The sequence below is a fragment of the Aspergillus fischeri genome, genomic scaffold, assembly GCF_000149645.3.
Source record: "Aspergillus fischeri NRRL 181 1099437636249 genomic scaffold, whole genome shotgun sequence".
In the NCBI taxonomy this organism is placed as follows: Eukaryota; Fungi; Ascomycota; class Eurotiomycetes; order Eurotiales; family Aspergillaceae; genus Aspergillus; species Aspergillus fischeri.
Window position 1 is genome coordinate 1,540,157 of NW_001509770.1, and position 23,785 is coordinate 1,563,941.

General features: G+C 50.4%; 9 protein-coding genes across 9 annotated transcripts; 3 read left to right on the plus strand and 6 right to left on the minus strand.

The window, feature by feature from the left end:
• Nucleotides 1-1,166: 1,166 nt before the first annotated feature.
• glpV (glycogen phosphorylase) lies at nt 1,167-4,216 on the plus strand (the record flags this gene model as incomplete). Its single annotated transcript, XM_001264470.1, has 8 exons — nt 1,167-1,336; nt 1,402-1,414; nt 1,477-1,512; nt 1,572-1,633; nt 1,683-1,786; nt 1,848-1,925; nt 1,985-3,750; nt 3,806-4,216. 8 exons carry the CDS (start codon nt 1,167-1,169, stop codon nt 4,214-4,216), a joined length of 2,640 nt encoding a protein of 879 aa, XP_001264471.1.
• Nucleotides 4,217-4,526: 310 nt separating this feature from the next.
• Nucleotides 4,527-6,831, minus strand: NFIA_012640 (ATP-binding cassette long-chain fatty acid transporter PXA2; the record flags this gene model as incomplete). Its single annotated transcript, XM_001264471.1, has 4 exons — nt 4,527-4,605; nt 4,666-5,563; nt 5,619-6,255; nt 6,322-6,831. The coding sequence occupies 4 exons, from the start codon at nt 6,829-6,831 to the stop codon at nt 4,527-4,529; spliced, it is 2,124 nt and encodes a 707-aa protein (XP_001264472.1).
• A 774-nt stretch (nt 6,832-7,605) lies between these two features.
• NFIA_012650 (putative cell wall biogenesis protein Mhp1) lies at nt 7,606-11,367 on the minus strand (the record flags this gene model as incomplete). The annotated part of the gene is made up of 3 exons (XM_001264472.1): nt 7,606-8,267; nt 8,339-11,203; nt 11,316-11,367. The coding sequence occupies 3 exons, from the start codon at nt 11,365-11,367 to the stop codon at nt 7,606-7,608; spliced, it is 3,579 nt and encodes a 1,192-aa protein (XP_001264473.1).
• Nucleotides 11,368-14,178: 2,811 nt separating this feature from the next.
• On the minus strand, nt 14,179-15,551 carry NFIA_012660 (60S ribosomal uL18 domain-containing protein; the record flags this gene model as incomplete). Its single annotated transcript, XM_001264473.1, has 3 exons — nt 14,179-15,040; nt 15,101-15,138; nt 15,348-15,551. 3 exons carry the CDS (start codon nt 15,549-15,551, stop codon nt 14,179-14,181), a joined length of 1,104 nt encoding a protein of 367 aa, XP_001264474.1.
• Nucleotides 15,552-15,684: 133 nt separating this feature from the next.
• NFIA_012670 (HAD family hydrolase) lies at nt 15,685-16,527 on the minus strand (the record flags this gene model as incomplete). The annotated part of the gene is made up of 2 exons (XM_001264474.1): nt 15,685-16,419; nt 16,474-16,527. 2 exons carry the CDS (start codon nt 16,525-16,527, stop codon nt 15,685-15,687), a joined length of 789 nt encoding a protein of 262 aa, XP_001264475.1.
• A 453-nt stretch (nt 16,528-16,980) lies between these two features.
• On the plus strand, nt 16,981-17,907 carry NFIA_012680 (kinetochore subunit FTA4 family protein; the record flags this gene model as incomplete). The annotated part of the gene is made up of 4 exons (XM_001264475.1): nt 16,981-17,146; nt 17,258-17,426; nt 17,479-17,541; nt 17,598-17,907. 4 exons carry the CDS (start codon nt 16,981-16,983, stop codon nt 17,905-17,907), a joined length of 708 nt encoding a protein of 235 aa, XP_001264476.1.
• Nucleotides 17,908-18,353: 446 nt separating this feature from the next.
• Nucleotides 18,354-19,806, plus strand: NFIA_012690 (uncharacterized protein; the record flags this gene model as incomplete). Its single annotated transcript, XM_001264476.1, has 2 exons — nt 18,354-19,145; nt 19,225-19,806. The coding sequence occupies 2 exons, from the start codon at nt 18,354-18,356 to the stop codon at nt 19,804-19,806; spliced, it is 1,374 nt and encodes a 457-aa protein (XP_001264477.1).
• Nucleotides 19,807-20,280: 474 nt separating this feature from the next.
• On the minus strand, nt 20,281-20,768 carry NFIA_012700 (L-rhamnose mutarotase; the record flags this gene model as incomplete). Its single annotated transcript, XM_001264477.1, has 3 exons — nt 20,281-20,364; nt 20,435-20,571; nt 20,639-20,768. The coding sequence occupies 3 exons, from the start codon at nt 20,766-20,768 to the stop codon at nt 20,281-20,283; spliced, it is 351 nt and encodes a 116-aa protein (XP_001264478.1).
• Nucleotides 20,769-21,234: 466 nt separating this feature from the next.
• Nucleotides 21,235-23,004, minus strand: NFIA_012710 (MFS transporter; the record flags this gene model as incomplete). Its single annotated transcript, XM_001264478.1, has 5 exons — nt 21,235-21,419; nt 21,482-22,296; nt 22,359-22,634; nt 22,687-22,766; nt 22,837-23,004. 5 exons carry the CDS (start codon nt 23,002-23,004, stop codon nt 21,235-21,237), a joined length of 1,524 nt encoding a protein of 507 aa, XP_001264479.1.
• Nucleotides 23,005-23,785: the final 781 nt, after the last annotated feature.

Here is a 23,785-nt window from a genome sequence, read left to right on the forward strand (position 1 = left end):
TTGAAAACCACTTTGTTGGGTTAGGATGAGCACCTCTTTAAGTTCACCGAGCGACCGAAAACGAGCAATTTTTCGGTCGCACAGTGGATAGGCTGGTTCCTCATGAACGTTCCTACAAATCTTTAGGTTCGATGGTTCCCCACCATATCCTGATAAGATGGTGTAGGCGTCATAGCTTCCTATGTAGGTACGCCGTACTCTAGGTAGAGCATAACGCTGGGCCCTTTTTCCCCCTCATGAACAAGAGAAATTACTACTCCGTGGGAGCTAATCACTTTCCCCTCGCTCTTACAACTCTCAAAGTACAATTTATCACACTCTCTTTTCCGTGCCAATCCGTCCATCACCGTACCATTCCCCACACTAGATACTGTCCGAGTGCCCAAGATGTTTGAAAACAGGATCTCAGAAGCTCCTGCAAGGTGCACATCCTATCTGCCATGAATTGTTATTGGTCGAAGCTCTTGCTGTTGGTAACAGTCCATGACGGTCTAGAGTTCTATTGGAGGCTCACGTGTGTCCATTTGCAGTTCCACCAAGTGGACTGGTACACTACCTATGATAACGTCTTGTTTCTCTTAATGTACCTTGTCGAGGTAAAGGAAGTGCATCTAGCTTACTTTCCAGTACTCCAGTAACTACTAACGGAAATATGTTGGCTCCTCTGAGATTACTGACGGCGCTTCATTCGCGGTGAACCTTGGTGGTGGTGCTCTCTCAACCCCACCATCATTGATGTACCATCACGTCTCTACAACAGATCAACCCAAGGCGTCTCTATCCCGGTCGTATACCCTGTCGTCTTGGTGTTTCTGTTCCTGTTCCTGTCTGACCTCATTTGGCTAAAGCCACGACCTCTTCTCCTCTCTTCTCTACCTCTTCTCTCTTGCCCTCCTCCCCTTCTTAAGCAACCCCTCCTTTCTACCACTCTACCATACCTTCCCATCCTTGGATTTTTGGTCGCTCGGGCGATCCTTCTTTTTAAATCTTGCTTTTATACAGTGGCATTGGTTCATTACCTTGTACATTCTAAGGTCTTATACCAACTGCGGCGATTATAAACTTCATCCAGTTCCGGATCTGGCGTTGTTCTGCAGCACCATTATCATCAATTAAGCTGCCATCCTCCTGTCCCAGATTCTTTGGTAATTCTTCTCTCTTTCACGATGTCCAGTGAACGTCGCGAGAGAAGGCCCTCTGTCGGAGCCCCGATGCCCCTCCAAGGCCCTGTCGGTCCTGGCTTCAGCCGTCCGAAGCACAAGCGCACCTACACCGGTTTTGGACCTGCAGAAATCAAGAGCGTTGAGGCCAGTATCCCAGAGCCATTGAGAGAAGCGTAAGTGTGTTCTTTTGGCTCCATTGAAGCTATTGTGTCACTAATGTTTCTCGACGCTGATTCAGATGGAAAAAACATGTAAGCGAACAGGCCTATTGATCGTTTGGCTGGAGGAGATTCATTGATGGTTATTGTGATAGTCTGCTACAGGTTTCACGAATAAGGATGAGTTTGAGGTGTGTTTTCTGCGCGAGCAATCGGTGCATGAGCGTTGTGGGCTAATCATCAGCCACAGAAACAACTGGTCCGTCATGTGGAAACCACACTGGCACGGTCGCTGTACAATTGCGATGAATTGTGAGTTCATCGTCTGGACTCACATTAGCGGTTGTCTAACTTCATCCAGGGCCGCGTATTCAGGCACCGCGCTCGCTTTCAGAGATCGCTTGATCATTGAGTGGAATAAGACGCAGCAGCGTCAATCTTTCGCCGACCAGAAGAGGGTCTATTGTAGGTGCTACTGCTTGGACGTCCCAATCTGCCTTGTGGAAATTTGCTAATTAATATGTAGATCTTTCTCTTGAATTTCTCATGGGCAGAGCATTAGACAATGCGATGCTTAATGTTGGGATGAAGGATGCTGCCCGAGGTAGGTCTTCGCCTTGCAGGACCGTTAAACTCGAAAGTAAAAGCTGACTTCGGGAAAAGAGGGTTTGAAGGACCTTGGTTTTCGAATTGAGGACGTCATCAACCAAGAGCATGATGCCGCTCTGGGAAATGGAGGCTTGGGGCGTCTGGCCGCGTGCTTCCTTGATAGTATGGCGACACTGAACTATCCAGCCTGGGGCTACGGATTGCGGTACAGATACGGTATCTTCAAGCAGGAGATTGTGGATGGCTATCAGGTCGAGATTCCTGACTACTGGCTCGATTTCAACCCCTGGGAATTCCCTCGACACGATATCACTGTTGATATCCAATTCTACGGTTGGGTGAGAACGTACCAGGATGAGAACGGCAAGACCATTCACTCCTGGCAGGACGGTGAAGCTGTTCAAGCTGTGGCCTATGATGTCCCGATCCCAGGATATGGGACTCGCACGACGAACAACCTCCGCCTGTGGTCGAGCAAGGCAGCCAGTGGGGAGTTCGATTTTCAGAAGTTCAATGCCGGTGACTACGAGAGTGCAGTCGCGGACCAACAGCGTGCAGAGACTATCTCAGCGGTGCTTTATCCCAACGACAACCTCGAGAGAGGAAAAGAGCTGAGACTGAAGCAGCAGTACTTCTGGTGCGCTGCCTCGCTCTATGACATTGTCCGGAGGTTCAAGAAGACAAAGAGGGCATGGAGCAAGTTCCCAGAGCAGGTTGCAATCCAGCTCAATGACACCCACCCTACGCTTGCTATCGTTGAGTTGCAGCGCATACTGATAGATCAGGAAGGTCTCGAATGGGACGAAGCGTGGACAATAGTAACAAAGACCTTTGGCTACACAAACCATACTGTCCTGCCGGAAGCGTTGGAGAAATGGTCTGTGCCTCTGATGCAGAATCTACTGCCCAGGCACCTCCAGATTATCTACGACATCAACCTGTTCTTTTTGCAGTCTGTGGAAAAGAGGTTTCCCAGCGATAGAGAAATGCTGTCCCGCGTATCCATTATCGAGGAATCACACCCCAAGATGGTCAGAATGGCACACATTGCCATCATCGGATCGCACAAGGTCAACGGTGTTGCTGAACTGCACTCGGACTTGATCAAGACGACAATCTTCAAAGACTTTGTGAAAATCTATGGACCAGACAAATTCACCAACGTCACCAACGGAATCACTCCTCGGCGCTGGCTCCACCAGGCCAATCCGCGCCTATCCGACTTGATTGCTTCGAAGCTTGGGGGCTACGACTTTTTGAAAGATCTGACGCTTCTCGATCAGCTCGAAGCTTATGTCGATGACAAGACCTTCCGAGCAGAATGGTCAGAGATCAAGACTGCCAACAAGCTGCGACTCGCTAAGCATATCAAAGACACCACGGGCTACAGCGTGAATCCGAATGCACTGTTCGACGTCCAAGTAAAGCGAATCCATGAGTACAAGCGCCAGCAGCTCAATATATTCGGTGTCATCCATCGCTATTTGACCATCAAAGCCATGTCGAAGGAGGAGAGGGAGAAACTCGTGCCCCGAGTGTCCATCTTTGGCGGGAAGGCTGCACCAGGTTACTGGATGGCTAAGACTATTATCCATCTGATTAACAATGTTGCGGCAGTTGTCAACAACGATGCCGATGTCGGTGATCTTCTGAAAGTCATCTTCATTGAAGATTACAATGTCAGCAAGGCAGAAATCATCTGTCCTGCATCAGACATTAGTGAACATATCTCCACTGCAGGCACAGAAGCCAGCGGGACCAGTAACATGAAGTTTGTTCTCAATGGGGGCTTGATCATCGGAACCTGTGATGGAGCTAATGTAAGTCTGACTCGATCTACCCTCTTCGACATGGCTGCTAACTGGGGCCGTCCAGATCGAGATTACACGTGAGATTGGGGAGCAGAATATCTTCTTGTTTGGGACACTGGCGGAGGATGTTGAGGAGCTCCGTCATCGCCACTTCTATGGCGATTTCCAGCTCGATCCTCACCTGTCCAAGGTCTTCGAGGCGATCCGCAGCGATATGTTTGGTGACGCCAGCAACTTCTCTGCGCTCATGTCCGCAATTGCCGAACACGGTGACTACTATCTGGTCTCTGACGATTTCAATTCATACATCACAACGCAGGAGATTGTGGATGAAGCGTTCAAGAACCAAGATGAATGGATAGCCAAGTCTATCACTAGCGTGGCGCGGATGGGATTCTTCTCTACTGATCGGGTGATCAGTGAGTATGCGGACAGTATCTGGAACATTGAGCCTTTGGAAGTCAGAGATGATTAACTGCGCCACGACTGAGTAGTCGTGGTCAATAGGCTCACTTTACTATTTTTGATCATTGCATGAATTCTCTGATTCTTTTTCTGATTCGATTGACTGGATATGCCAGAAATGAAACCACAAATGTACAGGCGTGACCAAACACCGACAAATTCGCTCATTCACAACGAATAGAAATGCGAGTAAGCTCAGGTTGCAGACTATCGCAATCAAACACAAGTATGAAATCGAACGTCGGTCTGATCTATACCGAGAAACTAGTCAAAGCACCATGATACAGTCATATATGCTATATATCAACCCAACAATGAATTTATGCAGCAGTCAGCTCCGCCAAACGGCGCTGTAGCTCCGGAACTGCACGAAGATGAAGGTCCAATTCTTCTTTCTCGCTGTGACGACGATTCTAGTCAGCATCACGTAGGGAAGAACAGGTTATCAGATAGACTTACTCTTCCAACTGCAATCTGCGCTCCCAGTCCAGTCCAGTAAAGATGTAGCCGCCCTGGCCATCAAACTGCAGGATCTTCTTGTGGTACTTCCAGAGGCTGCGGCGATGCGAGACCGTCATGAGGGTGGTGCCCAGCTTCTTTGCGGTCTCGTACATGACCCGTTCAATTTCAAGGGTGACGGAGGAGGTGCATTCATCTAGGATAGCAAATTTAGGGCGGTGGTAGAAGAGTCGCGCCATGGCGATGCGCTGCTGGAGCCCGCCGGAGAGGACATCGCGCCATTCCTCCTCGGCGTCCCAGCCGCCCGGCCGGTCGACGACCGAGGCGATCTCCACGATGGACAGGATCTCGTAGAGGTCTGCGTCTGTGACGCCCTTGGCGCGCATTTCGCGCACGCCGTCCGGGTAGATCACCTGCTGACGCAGAGTGCCGCGGGACAGGTAGGGGCGTTGCGGGATGTAGAAGATCTCGTCGAAGCGGGGCTTTTTGACTTTGCCGCCGTAGACGGGCCAGAGGCCGCCTAGGATGCGGAAGAGGGAGGATTTCCCGCAGCCGTTGGGGCCGACGATGAGGAGATGGTCGCCTGGGTGCACGGTGAAGGAGAGCTTGCGGACCAGAACGTCGCCGTTGGGGGAGACGATGGGGACGTCGGTGAATTCAATCGAGTCGCCTTCCTCAACCTCGCCGCGGCCGGACAGAACGGCGGCGTTTTCCTCAGTGGATGCCGAGGAGACGAGCTTCTTCTCGAAACGTCCGGCTTGCAGGTCCTCCATGACCTCGAGGAGGGATGAGACTCGTGCTGTGTGACCGGCAAGTTCTGAGATCTCCTTGTAGGAGAACATGAGACGGCCAAAGGCGTCCGAGGAGGACAGTAACATTCTGCGGTTTGTGACAAAGCCTGTTTATTCCTGTCAGTTTGGACTGAGGCAAGATGTTCGTGGGCCAAAACTCACTTTCTGTGCGGTCTGCCATAGTTTGTGTGATCTGGCCGGGAATGCGGAAGAAAACGGGCATGCTACACAAGGTCAAGCCTAGAGCTCCCCAGAAATATTTGATGACAAAATCCTCCATGAATCCGTGATATAATCGTCTTCGTAATATCCGGTTGACGTGCCTGATGAGTGTGAAGTACCCTTTGTCCAGGGTGTCCTTCTCGGCCTCTTGGCCGTGATAGAGGGCCACCTCCTCACTGTAGTCAATCAGTCTTGAATGGAGGAACCGGAACTCGCCCTCCAGACGCGCCTCATCAGCGACATATTTTCCAAATGGCGGCGTCAGCGCCCGCATGATGTTTGCAGATAACTGGACCAAGAGACTCATGATGAACAGGCCTTCGCCTCCCACGCTCTTCGACAGTGAGTAGTTGTATATAGCCATGTCCAGGATCGGCTTCGCTAAGTTGGAGTAGAGCTCTGCCAAGCTGTCGGAGAAGCGAGAGACATCGACCGTGATCAACTGGTCGGGATTCTTGACTCGGTCGTCCAACGCTGAGATCGCATAGAACGTCATGTTGCTGAGATACTTGTCGTGGATATAATCCGTGAGACGCTTTCGGTAGCTGAGAGCAAGCTTGCACTGGTGATAGGAGAGCTAGAGCGCACCCAGGTATGTCAGTCAAACTCCGATCGCGGTCCTACAAGACCAGCAGCAACTCACCATCGAGTTCGTGAACGTCGCTGGCACCGCAACAATCATCCACCATGTAAGACCCAGCAGGAAGTCCTTCCCCTTCCCTCGCACCAAACTGCTCACCAACCTTCCATCCAATTCCGCCACATACAAGCTAAGCATTGTCCGCAACACCAAGAAAACACTGTGCCCAACGAGTAACCGAAACTCCTTGCTCCTCCACCCCGGAATCACAATCTTCAGCAGCCGGAGTAGATTTCGAAAGAACTCGCGGTTCACCTCGACCCTCTTCCGGGGCGGCTCGTCGCCATCACCTAGACTGCTGGTACCGGGTCGCTTGCGCAGGTCGACCTGCGACCGAGACGCGGCCTTTTGCTCGGAGATGGCATTGTGGACACGCTTGACTAGAGCGACGAAAAGAGCCAGGTAGACGGTGCGGGAGATCTGTTTCCGGTGGCGCAGGTAAAGGGACGATAGGCTGGAGAGAATCTGTCGGACAGAGCGCTCGGGCGGGAGTAGTTTGGACTGAGCGGCCATGGTGATACCGTGACACTGGCACGAGATGGCGGCTGAGGCCGTATTTTTGTGGGGGTTGGAAGCACAGATGGAGATGATAAGGTGCTTTAGGGACTATCCAGGGTCGGCGGAGGCAAACATGACCATACTATTATTGCATTGGACTCCGGAGGATGGTGATATGGAGATAGCGGATGGAGAAGGGGGAAGAGAAGATGGGTAGAGTTGTAAGATGATGGATGATGGATGGTGGATGAGGGAAGCACTGGCATGTGAACTTCCCCAGTTAAACAGGTGTGATTTTCCGGGGAAACGCAGCATCACCACCGCAGAACCGAGGAAGCACAATCCTGTGGAGACCGCCCACGCAACCCACTCAGAGACCCATCGATGATTTCAGTGTTAAGACTAGTGGGAATGCGATTTGAAAGTCTGAAATCACTAGTTTTCTTTGGATGATTATAACAATTGTGAGATCAGACCGACTATAGTACAGTGGACCTTGAGACCTGGCAAACGACCCAAGCCCATTCCTGTTCAACATGCCTCCGACTATGACAGAAGAGACTGATCGAGTATATACGTGGGCAAACTCAGCCAGATAACTCGGATATATGTACAAGATTCATGAATCGCTCTGAAACAATGCAATATGAGAAGATGAAATAAACAATTGATATGCGACATTGGAAATCGAGTAGCGCTGTTCATCATTTTCAACAGGCCATACTCAAGAAGCATCTACGCAAAGCAGAGAGAGACGGTCGTCACTGCTATTCGTTGTAACCACTTCTCTTAAGATGGCTTCTGGTTCACCTCCAGTTGTTCTTTGATGGCACCATTGGGCTTCGGGGATGCAGTCTGTTTGCCGCTATTGATTTGAGCGGCAATTTGAGTTTGTCGCCATTGCTCAAATGCCGCCGTATCCTGTTTCTCCATAGCCCACAGTTCTTCAACGACAGAGCCCATTTCTTCAAACGCCTTGTCAGCATTTGCACCCTCGAAATGAGAGCGAGTTTGCTCCTCGTGCAAACGGCCAAGCTTATTTCGCAGAGCTTCCAAGTGAGATTCATCAAGGGAAGCCGATGAAGGGTCGCCATCGCCTTGATTCAAGGACGGACTAAGGAAATCACGGCGGAGATTCTGGCCAAGACGATGAACATGACCTTCTTCCGAAGTCATCGCGCGTGCATGCAGTGAGGTAATTGAGCTAGTACGTGAGAGACGAACGGCATACTGGTCGGTATCATCATCATCAACAGCGTTCTCATCGATAGTCAGGCCGAACAGTTGACCACTGCCGGCGGGTGCGGCCGCCGCATCATCACCAGAGATTTGAGAGCTAGTCTCTTGAAGGGCAGATGCGACAGAGGCTGGCTTAACGCGAGTTTCCGGGTATTCGTCCTCGAAGCGCTGAATCATACTATGCAACGTAAAGTCAAGGAACTGAAGTCGGCCTGCAGTTGATCGTTGGTTAGATATGTGATTTCATGTAAGAACAGAAATGCAATATGGATGAGGCACTCACGGTAGTTCGCGTCATTGCCGGCTCGATCCTCACGAACAAGAGCCGACTGGATCCGAGTGCGGATGTTGCGAGCTGATTCAAGCAAATTCTTGGACATATCCCGCGGCCTTTGAGGAACAAAAGACCTCGACTTCCTATGTCTTGGTGTAGTTGTACCACTGGGAGGGGCGGATTGGTCCCCGAGCATATCACGATGGTGCAGAGTGCCTAAACAGACTTCCAAGGCCTTGACAACTCCCGTGCCTCCGATCACATAGTCCTCGTCAGGAGCAGGCTCATCCTCATCTTCACAGATGTCGTCGCCAAGACCACCATGGCCGACAATGTGCTGTAGAATTTCAGGGACGGGGACAGCCGCACGGGCGGATGAAGGATCCGCTGAATCTGAGAGTTCTTCTTCAATGGCACCTCGTTCCAGATTCTGGAGACAATAGGCCACGATCTGGGAGGCAAGGGCCTTGACGACTTCATTGTTTTCCGCACTTGGTACTTCAATATCCACTGCAATGATGGTTCGAGACACGCGCACTGCCGCCATCAAGGAAGCATAAACGGCACAAGCCTCTTCCTGGGTGGCAGGGTCAGTCGCAACGGCTAGTTTTGCGATTGCAGGGTTCTCCAGAATGTTGAGATGGCAGAGACTGGGGCACTCAGGAAGGATCTCAGCAAGAGCGATGGCATGATCTGCCGAAAGATTGACATCGGCAAGATGAATGCGTTTGAGTGATTTCATCTTAGGAAGGAACCGCCTGAAAGTTGCCAATGCATCAGGCTTGCTAGAGAAGAGATCCGGATTATGCGAGAAGTCGATAAATCGGAGATTATAGAGACATGTCAGGCGCTGAAGAAGAGGGTGAATGACAGACGGAGTCAAGGAGCAATCCGCAAGACTGAGGGCATAGAGCGGGAACTCTTCTTCAAGAGCGGAAGTGATCAAGTCCAAATGATCACAAATAGGGTTTCCACCCAGATCGAGACCTTCACACTTGCCGGCTTCCAGATAGCGAACAACATGTTCCAATCCCTCTCTGGTAAGCTTGTTATTTGCAAAACCCAGCCTTCTCAACCCAAGTGTCGCTGCAGCTTCACAAATTCTCTTCACATCTTCCGTCGTGGGATTACACTCGCTGAGTAACAGCTCTTCAAGATGGTCTCCGCCAAATCGCTGAGCAAGTGAATTAGCAAAGATGGTCGCCACATCATTGACGGGCTTCAAGGGGTTTGGAGACGTTGACAGCGATGTAGCAAAATCATTTGCTGAAAGGGGCATTCTGGGGAGCGGGATGCCGGACAGGTCTATAGCTTTCAACGATTTTGCGAGATGGACGAAAAGGCTGATATGACGCCAACCCTCCGGGCCGATCCTGGGGTTATCTTTCAGAGACAGCTTCTCCACGACACAGAACCTATCCTCCTTTCCTACCGGGTCTGCGTCAGACTTCTTAGCTCTTCTGCGCCTTTGTCTCATCTGTTCGATGGTCTTGGTGGAGAGCAAAGCGGCCAGAATAGCCCTGACCGAGACGTCGCTCAGCGCACATTTTTCAAGGATAAGCTTTCGGACGGGCACGATAGCGAGCCAGTCGCAGAAGGTGGCCATGTCTTGCGAGGTCATGGGGAAGTTGGTAAGGTCAAGCACGGCAACAGTGCCTGGTGACTCCGCTAGTGTTGACGAAGGCGAGGATATCTCATCGACGATCTTCTTAAGTACGGGTGTCTCACGCAGCTGACAACAGCGTCGATAAATACGCACAGGGTCCGTCGTCGGGTGGCTTTGTGTTCTGGATCGAGGAATTCCAGGAACAGCAGGTCGAGCATCGTCCTCGTGATCTTCAGCGCGCAGCTGCAGGGGTATAGTCCCGTTTGCCTCGGCCTGCCTTCGTTTCCGTTCCTTCCGTTCCCTCCTCTCCTCCTCTGAGCGCTTCTTCTTTTCTTGCTTTCTTGTCGGCTCCTTAGTTTCACCATTGGGTTTGGTCTCACTGGATGGCGTCTCCGGCGGCCCAGGATGCTGCCGAGAAGTACCATTCTCCTGGCGTCCTTTCTCCTTATCCGCAATATCAGGTTGTGGTCGTTTGGAATCGTCCCTGTCTTTAGACTTTGAGTTCGACCTTTTCGCTTTCTGGTTGCTCGCACCAGTGGGACTCTCCTCGTCTGATTCCCGTCGAGATATCCCCGCGATCTCAACATCTACACAGAAAGCAACACGCCGCAATTTCTTTTGGTCGAGGTCTGGAATCTTACACCTGTCCCTGTCATGATCAATGTTCATCACCCGGCGCTCACAGATGCCCCCGTTCGGTACAACCTTTCCAGAAGAGGAAAACTTTCGAAAGGCACTATGGAGAAAAGAAGGCCCCTTTGGCGACGTAGAGACAAGCGGGGTGTGTTCGTCCCTCCTCTCTTCCTCCTTGTCCTTGGGGGAATATGCTGCTCCAAAGGGGTTGGGCGTATCGAGCTTCGACATAGGTGAGGTGGCCTTGGGACTTGGCGTCTTCATGGAGGCTTGTGAAGGAGGAGTAGACCCTGAAGAGAATTTGGAACTTATACTAGAAATCCATGAATTCCTTCTTCCTGTGATCGAGCGTGGTGTGCTTCTCTGGGGTGTCTGAGACTGTTCAACAGCCTTGGTCTCCGCCGCTTTGTCTTCTTTGTCGCTTCCATTCCCTGTCGCAGCTCGGCTTCCAACGTTCTGGCCATCTTTTGGATTCTCGGATGCAGGAGAGACGGGTTCTCGTGGGGGTGGGCAGGTGTTTGTATTAGAGGAAGTAGTGCGCTCTACTCTGCATGGCTGCGCGGCGGTGGATTCTGCATCAGCGCTCGATCTATCACTGACTTGGGAAGAAGCCGATTTGCAGCGGGAGAGGTGGTCTGATGAAGTGTAATTAGCGTCTGCTGGCATCCAGAATCCAGACGCAAGTGTTTGGCCCAACGGAGGGTTCTGGATCAATAAGAGAGTGCGTCGGGCGGGGTCAAATCGCACCTTTCTGCGAATGATGGAGCCAGCTCACATCCACAGTCTCAACCCCTTCCATTATGACGTCTGTAGCTCGCTGCGGAACTGAATAGATGTTGATCGTTCAGAGAGATGATGTAGCCATTAATCGTCGGGTGGTGAGGAAAGATCGGTACTGTCAGACGACAGGGTGCATGGTCCGCTCTGTTGGAGGTAGTATAATTAGGAAAAGACGGTATTAATTTGGTCTGAGGAGATTTCGTTTATGTTCGCGACTCGAGAAATCGATCAATAGTGACTAGAGATGTAGAAATCGCTTCGCGCGGTTACAACTTAAAATCGGCGACGGTATGAGTATTCCATCATCGAACAACCGCGCAACGTGGGCATGGTGACAGGTAGAGATATGAAAATTCGGTCTCGAGATGCAGAACGGAGAACAGGTGAAAGAAGGAGCAATATCAGAAAAAATGAGACAAGTGAGGGGTGCAGAGGATTTAAGAGGAAAGCGAAAAATTAAGCCATACTTCTTAGAAGACTAGGAGTAGGAGGTGATGGCGATCGGGACGGTTCAACAGGCTAGACTTAAGGTAGTTCGCTGGTAAGTTGCTAGCCAAAAAGGACCCAGAACAATTGGTCTTCCGGCTGACCCAACACCGGTGGAGTGGAGTGGGGAGAGACAATCCTGGGGAGCAGAAATGGTGAGGTCAAGGACTCCGAGAACTACTTAATAACTAACTAGTAATAATTGGTAGACTACTCTGACAGTCTATGTATGTAGTTGGTAAGGAGTCGCTGAGGGTGTCTAACAAAGATGCTGGGAGATACCGAATGTGTCTGTGTCACTCTGGGGAAAAGTAAGGCAGGTACTATGTACCTTTTGTCTGTCTTGCAGTTACCGGTCTGTAGAAGACTGGTTAGGTGAGCATCCCCTCCATAGAGTGCGGAACACATCATGATTGTTGCTTTCCGTGGCTTGAAGTCCTCCGCCTCGCCCTCAACAAGGGAGGTGTTGTACAACTGTATCACTCCTGTACTGTCGCATACCCCAAGTAAACTGCCTTGCCTTACCAGAAATATATGCCTAGTCATCTGCTCATTATTGTTCAATTCATCATGGGAATCAAACCCTTACTTGCTGTCTATTCCTCCTTGAGTCGGTGCAACCCGTCCTACTGTACGGAGTACGTGCCGGCCTAAAGCTCGCCACCTGACAGTCCTAAGTCAATCCGCTGATTCCGCTCGAGTGCTCTGGATAATAATATTACACGACGAGCCGCCAAGGCCACACAACCATTACAGTGGGAAATTGGTATCCGTCTGGTAATATTATTAATTTGACTTGCGCAATACCACGATACCAACGGCAGAACGAGGCTGGGGTTTGTCCACAGTAGGCACGTGACGTAGCCTTTGTGCTAATAAAGTGGAACCCATCGTCATTCGTCGAAGCGCACGCATGGATATTGCCAGTTGCTTCAAGGTCTCCAGTCCATTTACAACTCAGCAGTCGAGTCGCCAGTTCACCGGAAAGAGGCCATTCTTTGACGTTCTGCAAGCAATGTACGAGGTGAGGGAATCGATCTGCAGTGTCAGTACGCAGTATCTCGAGGCTGGAGAATGGAGAGACCGGCCAGTCGCGTGATCATACTTTAAGTGGCGAGAATACTCCATAGCAGTGATGGACAAAGTAGATACTCTGGTCCGCCTGAATATTTACACCATGGTCCAATTCGATCATCGGTAAGGATGCAGTCTGGCTCATACCTAGTAGTGTTGGAGGAACTTAACGGTTCAATTAAAGGCCTATCAGCACTCGTATGGCCTCTTATTTGGATAGTACAATTCCTTTCCTTGTTAAGTAGTACTACCTCCAGTAGTGCAAGAGCCGATGACGGTCCTTACCCAGCTTCGACTCACGTTCGTACCAAATGACAATTGGGTCTTCTATTCCAAAAATCCCTGATATCATGGTTATCCAGATACCCAGAAATATCAGCAGTATTGGGATGTATGCCATTATTCATTGACTATTGTAAGAAGCCTGCACATAGTTCGGAAGAGTCACCCGTCCCGTCTTCCAATATATATCTCTCTCGGGCATTGAGTTCACATTATTTCGGTACCATTATGTCCCTTACTGGATACATTAAGTACATTAAGTAATCACTCGAATCATTCACGGCCTCTCGGCACAGAAAAGAACAAATTGACACTGTTCTTTATCATGTCTATTAGTGAACATGCAAGATCTTAGAGCTCAACAATGCCCATCAGGGAAATACGCTCCGAGCGTTCTCCGAGTGTTCGATATGGCCAGATTAGGGTAAGGTAAGTAGGGGGTCCACCCTACAACCTAAGGCGTGCTTCATCGCTTAGCTCGCCAATAGTCCCCTTTTCACATGATCCACAGTAACCCAATAACCCACTGACGAGTCCCACAATATTCGCCCAGAATACATACCTACAGCGCAGAAGGTTTGGGCTTCAGTACAGATGTGTTCTTCTTGTAAGCGCGTAACTTTCGATTGGGTTACTACTAACTGGCAGCGCCATGCGGCTTTGGTTACTCGGGCTGGCTATTGGAATTGAAACCCTGGCATGTCGACGCATTACCGGAGCAATTAGAATGGTTCAAACGATTGATTCCCTTGAAAAGAAAACCCTGCTAATTGCTCCGAAAAAAAAAAACCCAAGGATATCCCAGACGTAAAACATGCGCTCGTAAAGGTCCCATCAATTTACACTCGAGAAAACGCCGATTTGGCAGAACATAGTTCCCTTGAAAATTGCTTTTTTTTGGGGTTGTGTGAGACGTACACTTCTTGTTGAACTATCGCGCTTGGTGATACTTCCAACATGACCCAGCTCCCACTTCACTGAAACGCACTTAAGCAGCAAGCTCACGGATCTTCTGCTCAACGCGAGCCTTCCTCTCCTCGTGGGACAGCTTGGTCTTTCTGTACTTCTTGCTCTCGGCCTTCCACTCCTCCTTGGACTTCTTGGGCTCCTCGTCCTCGTCCTTCTTGAAGGGATCCTCACGGATGGCCTTGTGAGCCTCAGCATAGATGTCCTCGAGGTCACCGGCATCGATCTCGTTCTCGATGTACTTGGCGAACTGGCTGCGGTAGCGCTCCTCATCGTCGTCGGCGAGGGTCTCCATGTACTCAGAGACGTGGCCACCGAAGATGTAGTTGCGGAGGGTCTCAGCGTCGAGCTCCTCGGACTCGATGTCGAAACCGGGGAAGCGGTTCTCAGAGTGGGGGATGAAGATACCACCGTCGGAAGCACCCTTCATGGCACCGAAGACACGGGCACCAGTGGAGGTACGGACAAGACCAACGTCGAGGAAGGCCTTGAAGGGGCGGCGGGTGCCATCGTCGGTCTCGACGGCCTCGGTGAGCTTGTACTCACCATCGGCCTCCTCAACACCGGTGAACTGCTCGTCAAGGCCGAGCTTCTTGAGGGTACGGCGGGCAAGGAGCAGACCGGTGGCATAGGCGGCAGCCCAGTTGGTCAGACCCTGGGTGATACCATAGCGCTTGAGCTCGTGGGAGTAGGCGCTGGCGAACACCTTATCACCGGTGATCTCAGAGTAGACGATCTGGGTGATGATGTCGCGGTTGGTGAAGCGCACAACGAGACGGTACTTGGGAGCGTTGTACTTGTTCTTGGCCTGGGTGATCAGGCGCTTACGGGCATAGTAGTCGGTCTTGCCCTCTCTGCGGCGGCGGTACTTAGTCTGGTAGCGACTGTGGTAGAGATTGTTAGTTCGGCGGTCACCCAAATGATAATTTCACACAAAGACTCACCTGTAGTACGCGCTGTTCTTGACGAGCTTGTGGAAAGGCTACAAGAAAAAACCCCCGAGTCAGCAATTCGCGCTTCAGAAACATTCAAACACAGGTGTCCGAAGCATCTTGCAAAGACCCGTTCCCCGTCCCCCACAGCGACCGACGAGGAATTAAAAAAAATTTTGCCGGTCGGCAGGACGATTTCATTCAAAGATGAACAATGCAGCAGGTGCTATCATCCACCTGAAACAACAATAAGACTCACCATCTTGACTGTTGCCGCGATTTGAAAGACCGAGTTGTCGACGTTGGCTGCAGAGGAGGACTGAAGAGGTTGGAAATTTCGTGGGCCGACTTTGTGGATGGTTTCGCTTAGCGTGGCTGCATCCCAGCGCAAATTGAGGTTGGCCACGAGCGGGGGACAACCACAACGGAAGTCAGACAGCACTCCGCAGCATCGGTAGACCATTTGAAAAATACTATGAATAACACTACACTATTCTAATTCGAAACATTGCACAAGGGGAATATGATTCAATGAAGAATAGTCTACAAAAAGGATATCTATCGCATTTGGCGCAGTATTTGCAGTTTCCTTCAGCTTAAAGCTTGGCCTTGTCCCCAGCGTCTAGCAATTGCAGGCCAGTGATCTTCTCTAGTTCTCTGATAGCATCCTGTGTCCGGCCAAGGTTGACCTTGATTGTTCGCAATCCAGCCTTCTTTGCGGCCTTCAAGTTCTCTCCGATGTCATCGAGGAAAACAACATCCGAAGGCTCAACCCCTTGCAAGCCTCTCTTTTTCGCCAATGTGTCCATCTCCTTCAGCGCAGCTGCATAGATCTTGGGATCTGGCTTCCTGAGCCCTGTATGCGCCGATGAGATGAAGAAGTCGAATTGCGACTTGACGCCGTTTGAGTCGCTGTTATAAGGATGTCCATCAGGGAATATGACCGTATTTGACAGAGCCCCAATAATGAACTGCCCTGACGATTTCAGCTTCTGCAGCGCTGGGTACATGTATGGGTCTGGGGTCCTTGACACTCGCATCATCTCCCAGAAGAGCCATTCTGCGTCGATTTCGGGCAGTGGGGGTGCCGATGTTGGCACCCCGGTTGTTTGCTTCTTCTGCAGTCTCTCATGGAACTGCTTCCATAAATCCGGGTTTCGTAGATCTCCGTTGAACGCTTTGAAGAAGTCCGCATCCAGTTTGATCTCGCCTCGCTCAAGCTTGTGCCAGCTGCCGTTTGGAGACGTGCGCGAGATACTGAAATTTACCCATCCCTTAGGGATGTTGTTTGCAAGCTCGTAGTCCAGAATGGCTTGAAAGGGAGAAACGACCTAGCCTTCATCAGTAAAGTCTTCAAAGATATGGTTATTATTCGGCAGCCTTACACACACTCCTCCAATGTCGAAGAGTAAGCCCACTGGCTTCTTGTTTTCGAGCATGATGCAGGATAAAATTGAAGAAAGCCTTGCGATATCTTAATGGAGGATTTATTAGACTTTAGTCAACCAAGTCACTCCGTATCAGCTTGCTGGGCTGAGGCCGGTATTTGTTACTGCGGAGTAGTAACCAGGCCAGGACACCTGGTGGATTGCCGAGGTTAGATAAAAGTAGAGCGTAAACCATCTACCTCTCTAATCTGCTCGCAAAGGCCGAGGAAGGGACTTGTATGATCACTAATTATGTTGACCCCCACTGCTTTCGCATAATTGCAAGTCGCAGAATTATAATGGACACAATTGTAACCTAGGAAGGATCATTGGATCCAACAGCGAGTATGTATTGAATATGTCCATGTCACGTGATCTGTTATCGATAGCAAGATTTCACGCGCGGAGCTGTCTGCGCGATCTCCTCGGGAGTCGAATTGAGGACGCAAGTGTCGATATGGGGCAATGGATGCAAGTCGAACTGTCTCCGAACTGAAATCAGCATTTATCAGGGCGCAGGTGCGGATTCTGTCAGAGAGCCTTGAGCCACCGGAAGACTGGAGGATCTACGCGACTGAGTCGGAGGAAGATGAGTTGAGTGATAAGGCGGTTCAGGATGCGCTGCAGAAATGTGAGTATTTCCTAGGCTTAGCCCTTTGCTGCCTGAACTGCATGATGTCCTCGAGACGGAATCGATAGCAAGTCGTCTCAATGTGTACTCAAAGATTTAACGTTTTTCTAGTGAACGGAACCTTGAAACAGCACAATCGCATCATCTACTCTTCTCAAGCAATTCAGCATGTCGCGCAACAGATCACAAGCCTTTACTGGTCGTTAGTTAGTCAGGCCGCACACAATGTTGACTTTTCCGACAAGCGATTGGAGACGACAGTAGATTTGTGCAGTCACCTGTGAGTTCCGCGATACGGACGCCTCTCAGCCCACCTTGCTGACATATCGCAGCAACATTACTCAATTGCCCGCAGAATTAGAGGACCAACATGCAAGTGAGGAGGAGCGTTTAAGGTTTGAAATCACATAAGATAAGTTTTGATTTCATCTGGCTGATGGTCGTGGTACAGGTATCAGGAGCTACGAGAACGGCTTATGCGCCTAGACACTGAGCGACAGCAACGACAACGGCGCCTTGACCAGCTGAGGCGGTTACAGAAATTACTGGAACCTTTCACCGAGCCTCAGAACAATATCCAGCCCAACCTCGTCACGAGAGACGGTGAGCTTGTTCAAGAGTTGGAAAAAATGCGAATGCTTGTTGCCCGCGTTGGCGGCCGGATCGAGCAGAGTAAGGAGAGGAGCACCTCTTCGGAAAGAAGCCGGCCTTATGCATTAGGAGCAGATGAGAAGCTGGCAGCGCTTCTCGACATGACATGAGCAGACCTGGACTCCAACTAGGCAGAGGTCAGATAGGAAGACTCCAAGAAATCGGCCGAAATGGAGACTATCTGTTATTCCGAAATAAGGCAGAAGACATTAAAGAGCTTGGTACTCTGTACTTTGTATCATATTCCCGGTAGAAAATGGACTGATGCGATTGCTATTTTTATGTTATTAAAGGGTTGCAAGGGGGTTTAAAGGGAAAACCTGGGGGAGATTGACTGCAGCCGCACGGCAAATTCACATACAGCAGGTGCCAGCGACAATAATAATGAAGAGAAAATCATGAAACTAATGGACTACTTTCCTGCTAGTCATCATTGTCATCTACTCTTACCTGTCGCAATTTATCCTTTCTCGTCCCTCAATTAGTGTGGAACAATCATCCAGATACTTTTTTATTCCAGAGCTTCCATCATTAACCACTCCTATCAACTGGCAACATGGAAGGGATGGAGAATGATGATTCCAGTGCTCCAGTCACCATTACTAGTGAAGATGATCGGAGCTGTGTTTCCGAAACTCCGGCGCTTGACTGCTTTGGTGTTGGCGTCCCTCCAGCTTCCCCTCTAGCATCTCCAGCACCGCGAGAGCTCGAGCTGGATTCTTCACTTCCACAGGCATCTCTAGAGGAGCCCCTTTCCCTTGTGTCACTGACCGATAGTCCACTCTTCTGTCAGACACCTCAATTCAACACCATCGACGTGTCTACTTCCCCCGCGGATTCCAAGGCACCTTTCGTGCGTGGACATCGCCGTCGCTCCACCCACGTTAGTCGTCGTGACCTTGAGAAATTTAGAACGGAAGTCCTAGGTATTGTTCCAGACCCTTCTCTCTGGTGCGAGGAGGTTGGCGGATCTCCAGCAAGCATAAATCCGTCTACGCTCGACGAATTGAACACTGCCTTCGCTTCCGCGAGTATGTCCCTGAATAGTGGCAGTGGAATTCCTAGCAATAACTCTGGTTCGGGCATGTTCCCTAATTACGTCGACAACACCGGTAATTCCGCAAACTTGCCCAACGCTTCTCGTCAGTCGATGTCTCCCGCCATGCCAAGCCCCTCGACTCAGGTCAACGGTGCTGGAATGCCCGGTACGAACGCTGGCATACCTATGAATGCGGGCCATCAAATGGATCTTCATCATCTGTATGAGATGGTGTTGGAGCTGAGTGAGGTCTTGAAGAACAACCGCGAGACGACCAAGAGCATTGTATCCACTGCGGAGGAAATCATGGTACGTTGGTCGGATCGCGAAGGCTACACGGTAGCTCTGCGAATCTGCTGTTTGGTTGTTTCGCTGACAGAAATTGCAGAAGCGTGCCTCTTCCGAGGGAACTACTCCCAGCTTGCAGCAGGTCAATGGTGAAATTTCCGGTAGGATCCCAAGTCTACCATTATCTATCGAATATCAGAAGCCGCTGACAGTCTCTACGTTAGCTGCCCGTATTGCCGAACTCGAACGTGCCCTTGCGAAGGAGAAGCGCCTTGTGGAAATTTTGAAGCAGGAGCAGGTTGAGAACACCAAACTGATCGGGGAATATGAAGCAGCCGTTGGGACCATGGTCGAACAAATCCGCAACTACTGTCAGAACAACAACATGAACTACCTGGCCCAGAAACGCCACTACAACAATCTGCTCCAGGCCGAACGCGACGCTCATCTGGAAAGTCGTCTCGACCGCGACCATTGGCATGCTCAGACCATGAAGTGCGCTGAGATGATCCGCACTGCCTACCGCCTTCGCTGCGAAGAGGAAGAGTTGCCCATTCGTATCGTCTCCGGTCTACAGAACGAGGTACGCGCGTATCGCAATGCCCTTGGTATGGAGCCAGAGAAACCAGAGGAAGAGTACGGTTGGGAAATCCTCAAGGATGTGCCCCCAAGCGTTGACTAAAGGCGATGGTCGTCCGCATACCGCGAGTACACGCTTGGGATTCAACGAGTTATGACAGTCCTCTTTTGCTTGCTTGATGGATAAGGCGTTCTTGGGAGCAAATCTTGGGTGGCTGCGGAATTTCCTGGTGAAGATACCCATCTCTGCAATGCTTATCTCTACGGTTTCTTCGTTCGTTCAATCTTAGCTTGGCCGGCGATGGTCACTGAGTGTCTGGATCTCTGAAAATCTGGAGAATCCTGGTTGATATCCATGATTTTGGAAACCATCATGACTCTTGAGCATCCTATGCGCCAGGCGCTTTGCTTGAATTTAATCCAGTTTGCTATCTGCTGCTAGCAGCAGTATTGCATTATCTTGTCCCGTTTCTAATCGTAGGATTCTTCCAGCGCCGGCTTGTCAATATCGTACCTGAATCACCCAAGCAAGGGTCTCGAAAGTAATAATTATTATGCTGGCCATTTAATCCAACGTTCAATCGGTGTAAAAGACTTCGTCCAGGACCTTCCACCACCCAGAACCCTCTGCACTGCTCACAGCGCCAGGAATGGGACTCTCCTGCAAATAAGAACACATCAGCATCATCCACATCTATATTCGTAACTTCAGTCAGCTGAACCCGGCATACCTGCATCCCATCAGTCATCGCCCACCACTCCCGCACTCTCGGATTCGCCCTCATCTTCTCCATATCGGCCTCATAATCATCACCGACATACTTGAACGTCGCAAATAACGTGCGCTCATTGTCGAAGAATATCGAGTCTACATCAACAGTTAAGCCCTGAGAACTTTTAATCTTCGCATATGGAAAGTTAAAGTCTCTACGCACAGTCTCTGATATTGCATTCTTTGATCTGCTGCAGGACCTCGGGCCATACGTTCGCGTGGCATTCTTTGTAGGCCTCGACGGCGGAGGGCTTCAGATGGACGATCTGCGCGATGCGGCGGACTGGTGCCATTTTTGGGCGGGTTATAGGCTGGTTCGGTTGAGATGAGACTGTATCTATGCGATGCTCACTGTTGATATAATTATTGGGAAGAATGGACAAGGAATTTCTTGATCTGTTCTGATTATGATGCCCCTCTTTGGGGATATGGGGTAGGATTCCGCTCGGTGTGCTTTGACCCGAGATTGGATTATGTGGGGATGTAAACAATCTCGATAGCCCTATGGTGATTATTAAAGATCGATAAGGTTTTATGTACCGGTGAGGGCCCTTTCGATGCAGAATGCGCATGTTTGAGGATCATGGAATCTTCATTAAGACTATTAATCATTCCAAAGTGATATGTAAAAGGTCAGGTCCCCAAAGCAGAATGCATCCCAAACGCCGATGTATGTATCGCTGATCATCCAAGGTATCCCAAATGCAAGTCGAATGACAAAATCATGAGGAGGCTCTATCGTAACAGTTCGTATTGTGGTCATTGCCGCATCATCTGGGATTTCGGTACTGGTCGAATCCACGAAACAGCCAGGTTGGCGGCGATGGAGATCACGCCGATGATCCAGAGAGACTGGCTGTAGTGCGTCTCATTGTATCGGAAGATGATGGCGAAGATGATTCCGCCAAGGTTTCCCATGCCGCCTACGGCACCGGAGACGACACCTGCAGAGACAGATCGTTAGCAAGTGGGGCTTCAGGGAACGGACGGAAGGAGGGTATCTTACCATTCGCGAAGGGATGAACATGAGGTACGACGGCAAAGTTGGCGCCATTGCATGCTTCCAGGAAGAATGCCAGTCCGGCAGTGAGACCGAACATGGTTGCTTCGGATCGAGGGTCGGTGAGGCCAATGGCCAGTTGGAAAGCACCCATGACAACACCGAGGAAAGACAGAAGAAGTTTCTTCGACCATACGGCCCCTGTGTATTTGTACAGCATGTCTGCAATGAATCCACCAGCAGGACGGAAAACGACATTGAGAAGACCGAACATGGCTGCCCAGCGGCCTGACTCGGTTTGGCCCATGTCAGGGAAGTTCTTCGAATAGAATTCGCCCAGAATGGAGTTGATAGCGAGCTCGGATCCAAAGGAACAGGCGTATGGGATGGCAACAGCGGCCGTGGAGAGACTGAGAAGGACGTTCATGACCTCCTTGCGGCTGGGGGCCACCACGGTGTCTGTTCTGAGGATGTCAACTTGCCCAACAGCTTGAGCTTCAGGATCGACCATCTGAGGTGTCTGGGCACCCTTCTTCTCGGATTGCGGAGTAGATATATTGATAGATGGAGGACCAGATGGGCGGGTAGAGGGGCTGCCCGACATGAGGTTGACGATATTGGCTTGGGATTCATTGTTCTCCTTCATCCAGATGTGGCGCTCCGACCATTTGCCAGTAGGGGTATCCTCGCATATGAGCAGCATGCAGAGAGCCAGGACGACGATGATTATGAACGGGACAATGTAGGCAACGCGCCAAGCTTTATGCGGTGCGAGACCTTGAGAGTGAACAAGCGAGTCGTAGATAGCAGGCATGACGAAACTGCGAGGACAAATGTCAGTGAGACCCATGGCCGTAGATCTACCCGGGCGGGGGCGTCTTACTATGTGATTCCACCTCCAGCATTACCCCAGCCTGCGGCCAGAGAGTTGGCGGTTCCCACAATGTTCTTATCGAAGAAACCGGTGCACCATACTTGGCAAGGGACAAATGTACCACCAAGGATGCCAACGAAGAAACGCAGAGCGATTAAACCATTAGGGGTGGTCACTAGACCAGCCATAGCTGTAGGAATAGAGCCACAAAGCAAGAGGCCGATGAAAACAAGTCGAGGTCCGAAGCGGTCACATAGCGGCCCAGCGATGAATCGAACAAGGAATCTGTGCTCGTCAGCGAGCTTGATTCGGAAAGAACTTTTCGTTCAATACTTACGTAGCCAGAAGAGCAACAATGTTCGAGTTTGCGACTTGTTGCTGTGTCATATGAAGATCTTTGCGAATGGTCACCGTTAACTAGACAGCCATTCTCAGTCAATTGTTCCACGTTTCCAAGTGCTTCCTGTATAGTAGACCGCTGCCTTACCAGAGGTGGAAACGCATACCATGACAGGAATGCAACCATGAAGCCAAGCCACGAGAAGAAGAATACCCGGCCATACCGGTCGAAGGGATTGAGGACTGGTATTGACCTCGCTTTTCGATTACTGGGGTTGACGTCCGGAGAGACGACAAGTGATTTGAGTGAATTCATCATTACCCGAAGTGCTTCCCCTGCTAGTCGGTCGGCGTACAACCGAGAGTAGACAAAACAGACAGTAGATTGGACCGATTGATTGCGCAATGGGCCACTAGTTAATCCAAGACGAGTAGACTAATGAAAATGTGTAGGCAGCTTGATTGTTGTCTAGATCTGTTCGGCGGACTGTCATGGACAGGAGCAACGGCTATATAAGATGACGCCTGAGAGGAAGAGAAAGGCGTAGCAGAAAAACAAACGACGTAAGCACTGAGATATCTTGATTTCCATGTGTGGCAAGCCAAAAGCATCAGCTATCTCCTAGGAGTGTTGCACTGCTTCGAGACCATATCGCTACATGGCCTATGACGGAGGCATCTCCTCCGTATAGATTAGATCGGAGGGAGCTGCTGTCTTTTTGATATTCGTAACGGATAAGCAAAGATGAGAAAAGATAGTGTTAACCCTATCTCCCCAGTTTAACTGGACGATCCACTTGCCTTTTCCCAGGGTGTAGTTCCTGACAATAAGGGCCGTATTATTGGACAGTCATCGGTCCAACAGCTTGGTAATCCTTTTTTGATTGACAAAGCGTCTGATACCATTATCTGATGGACGCTCTGAAAAGGGCTACAGGGTAGCTAGCCCGCGTGCCAGCCAATGCACTGCAGAGATAAGGGTTCGATAAGAGCCAAATCTGGAGTCATCGTTTCCCGTTCGGACCACCCTGATATCAGGACACAGATAGCGTCTGTATTGGCATTTGCTGATCCCACAGCCATCTTGAGCGAACTGA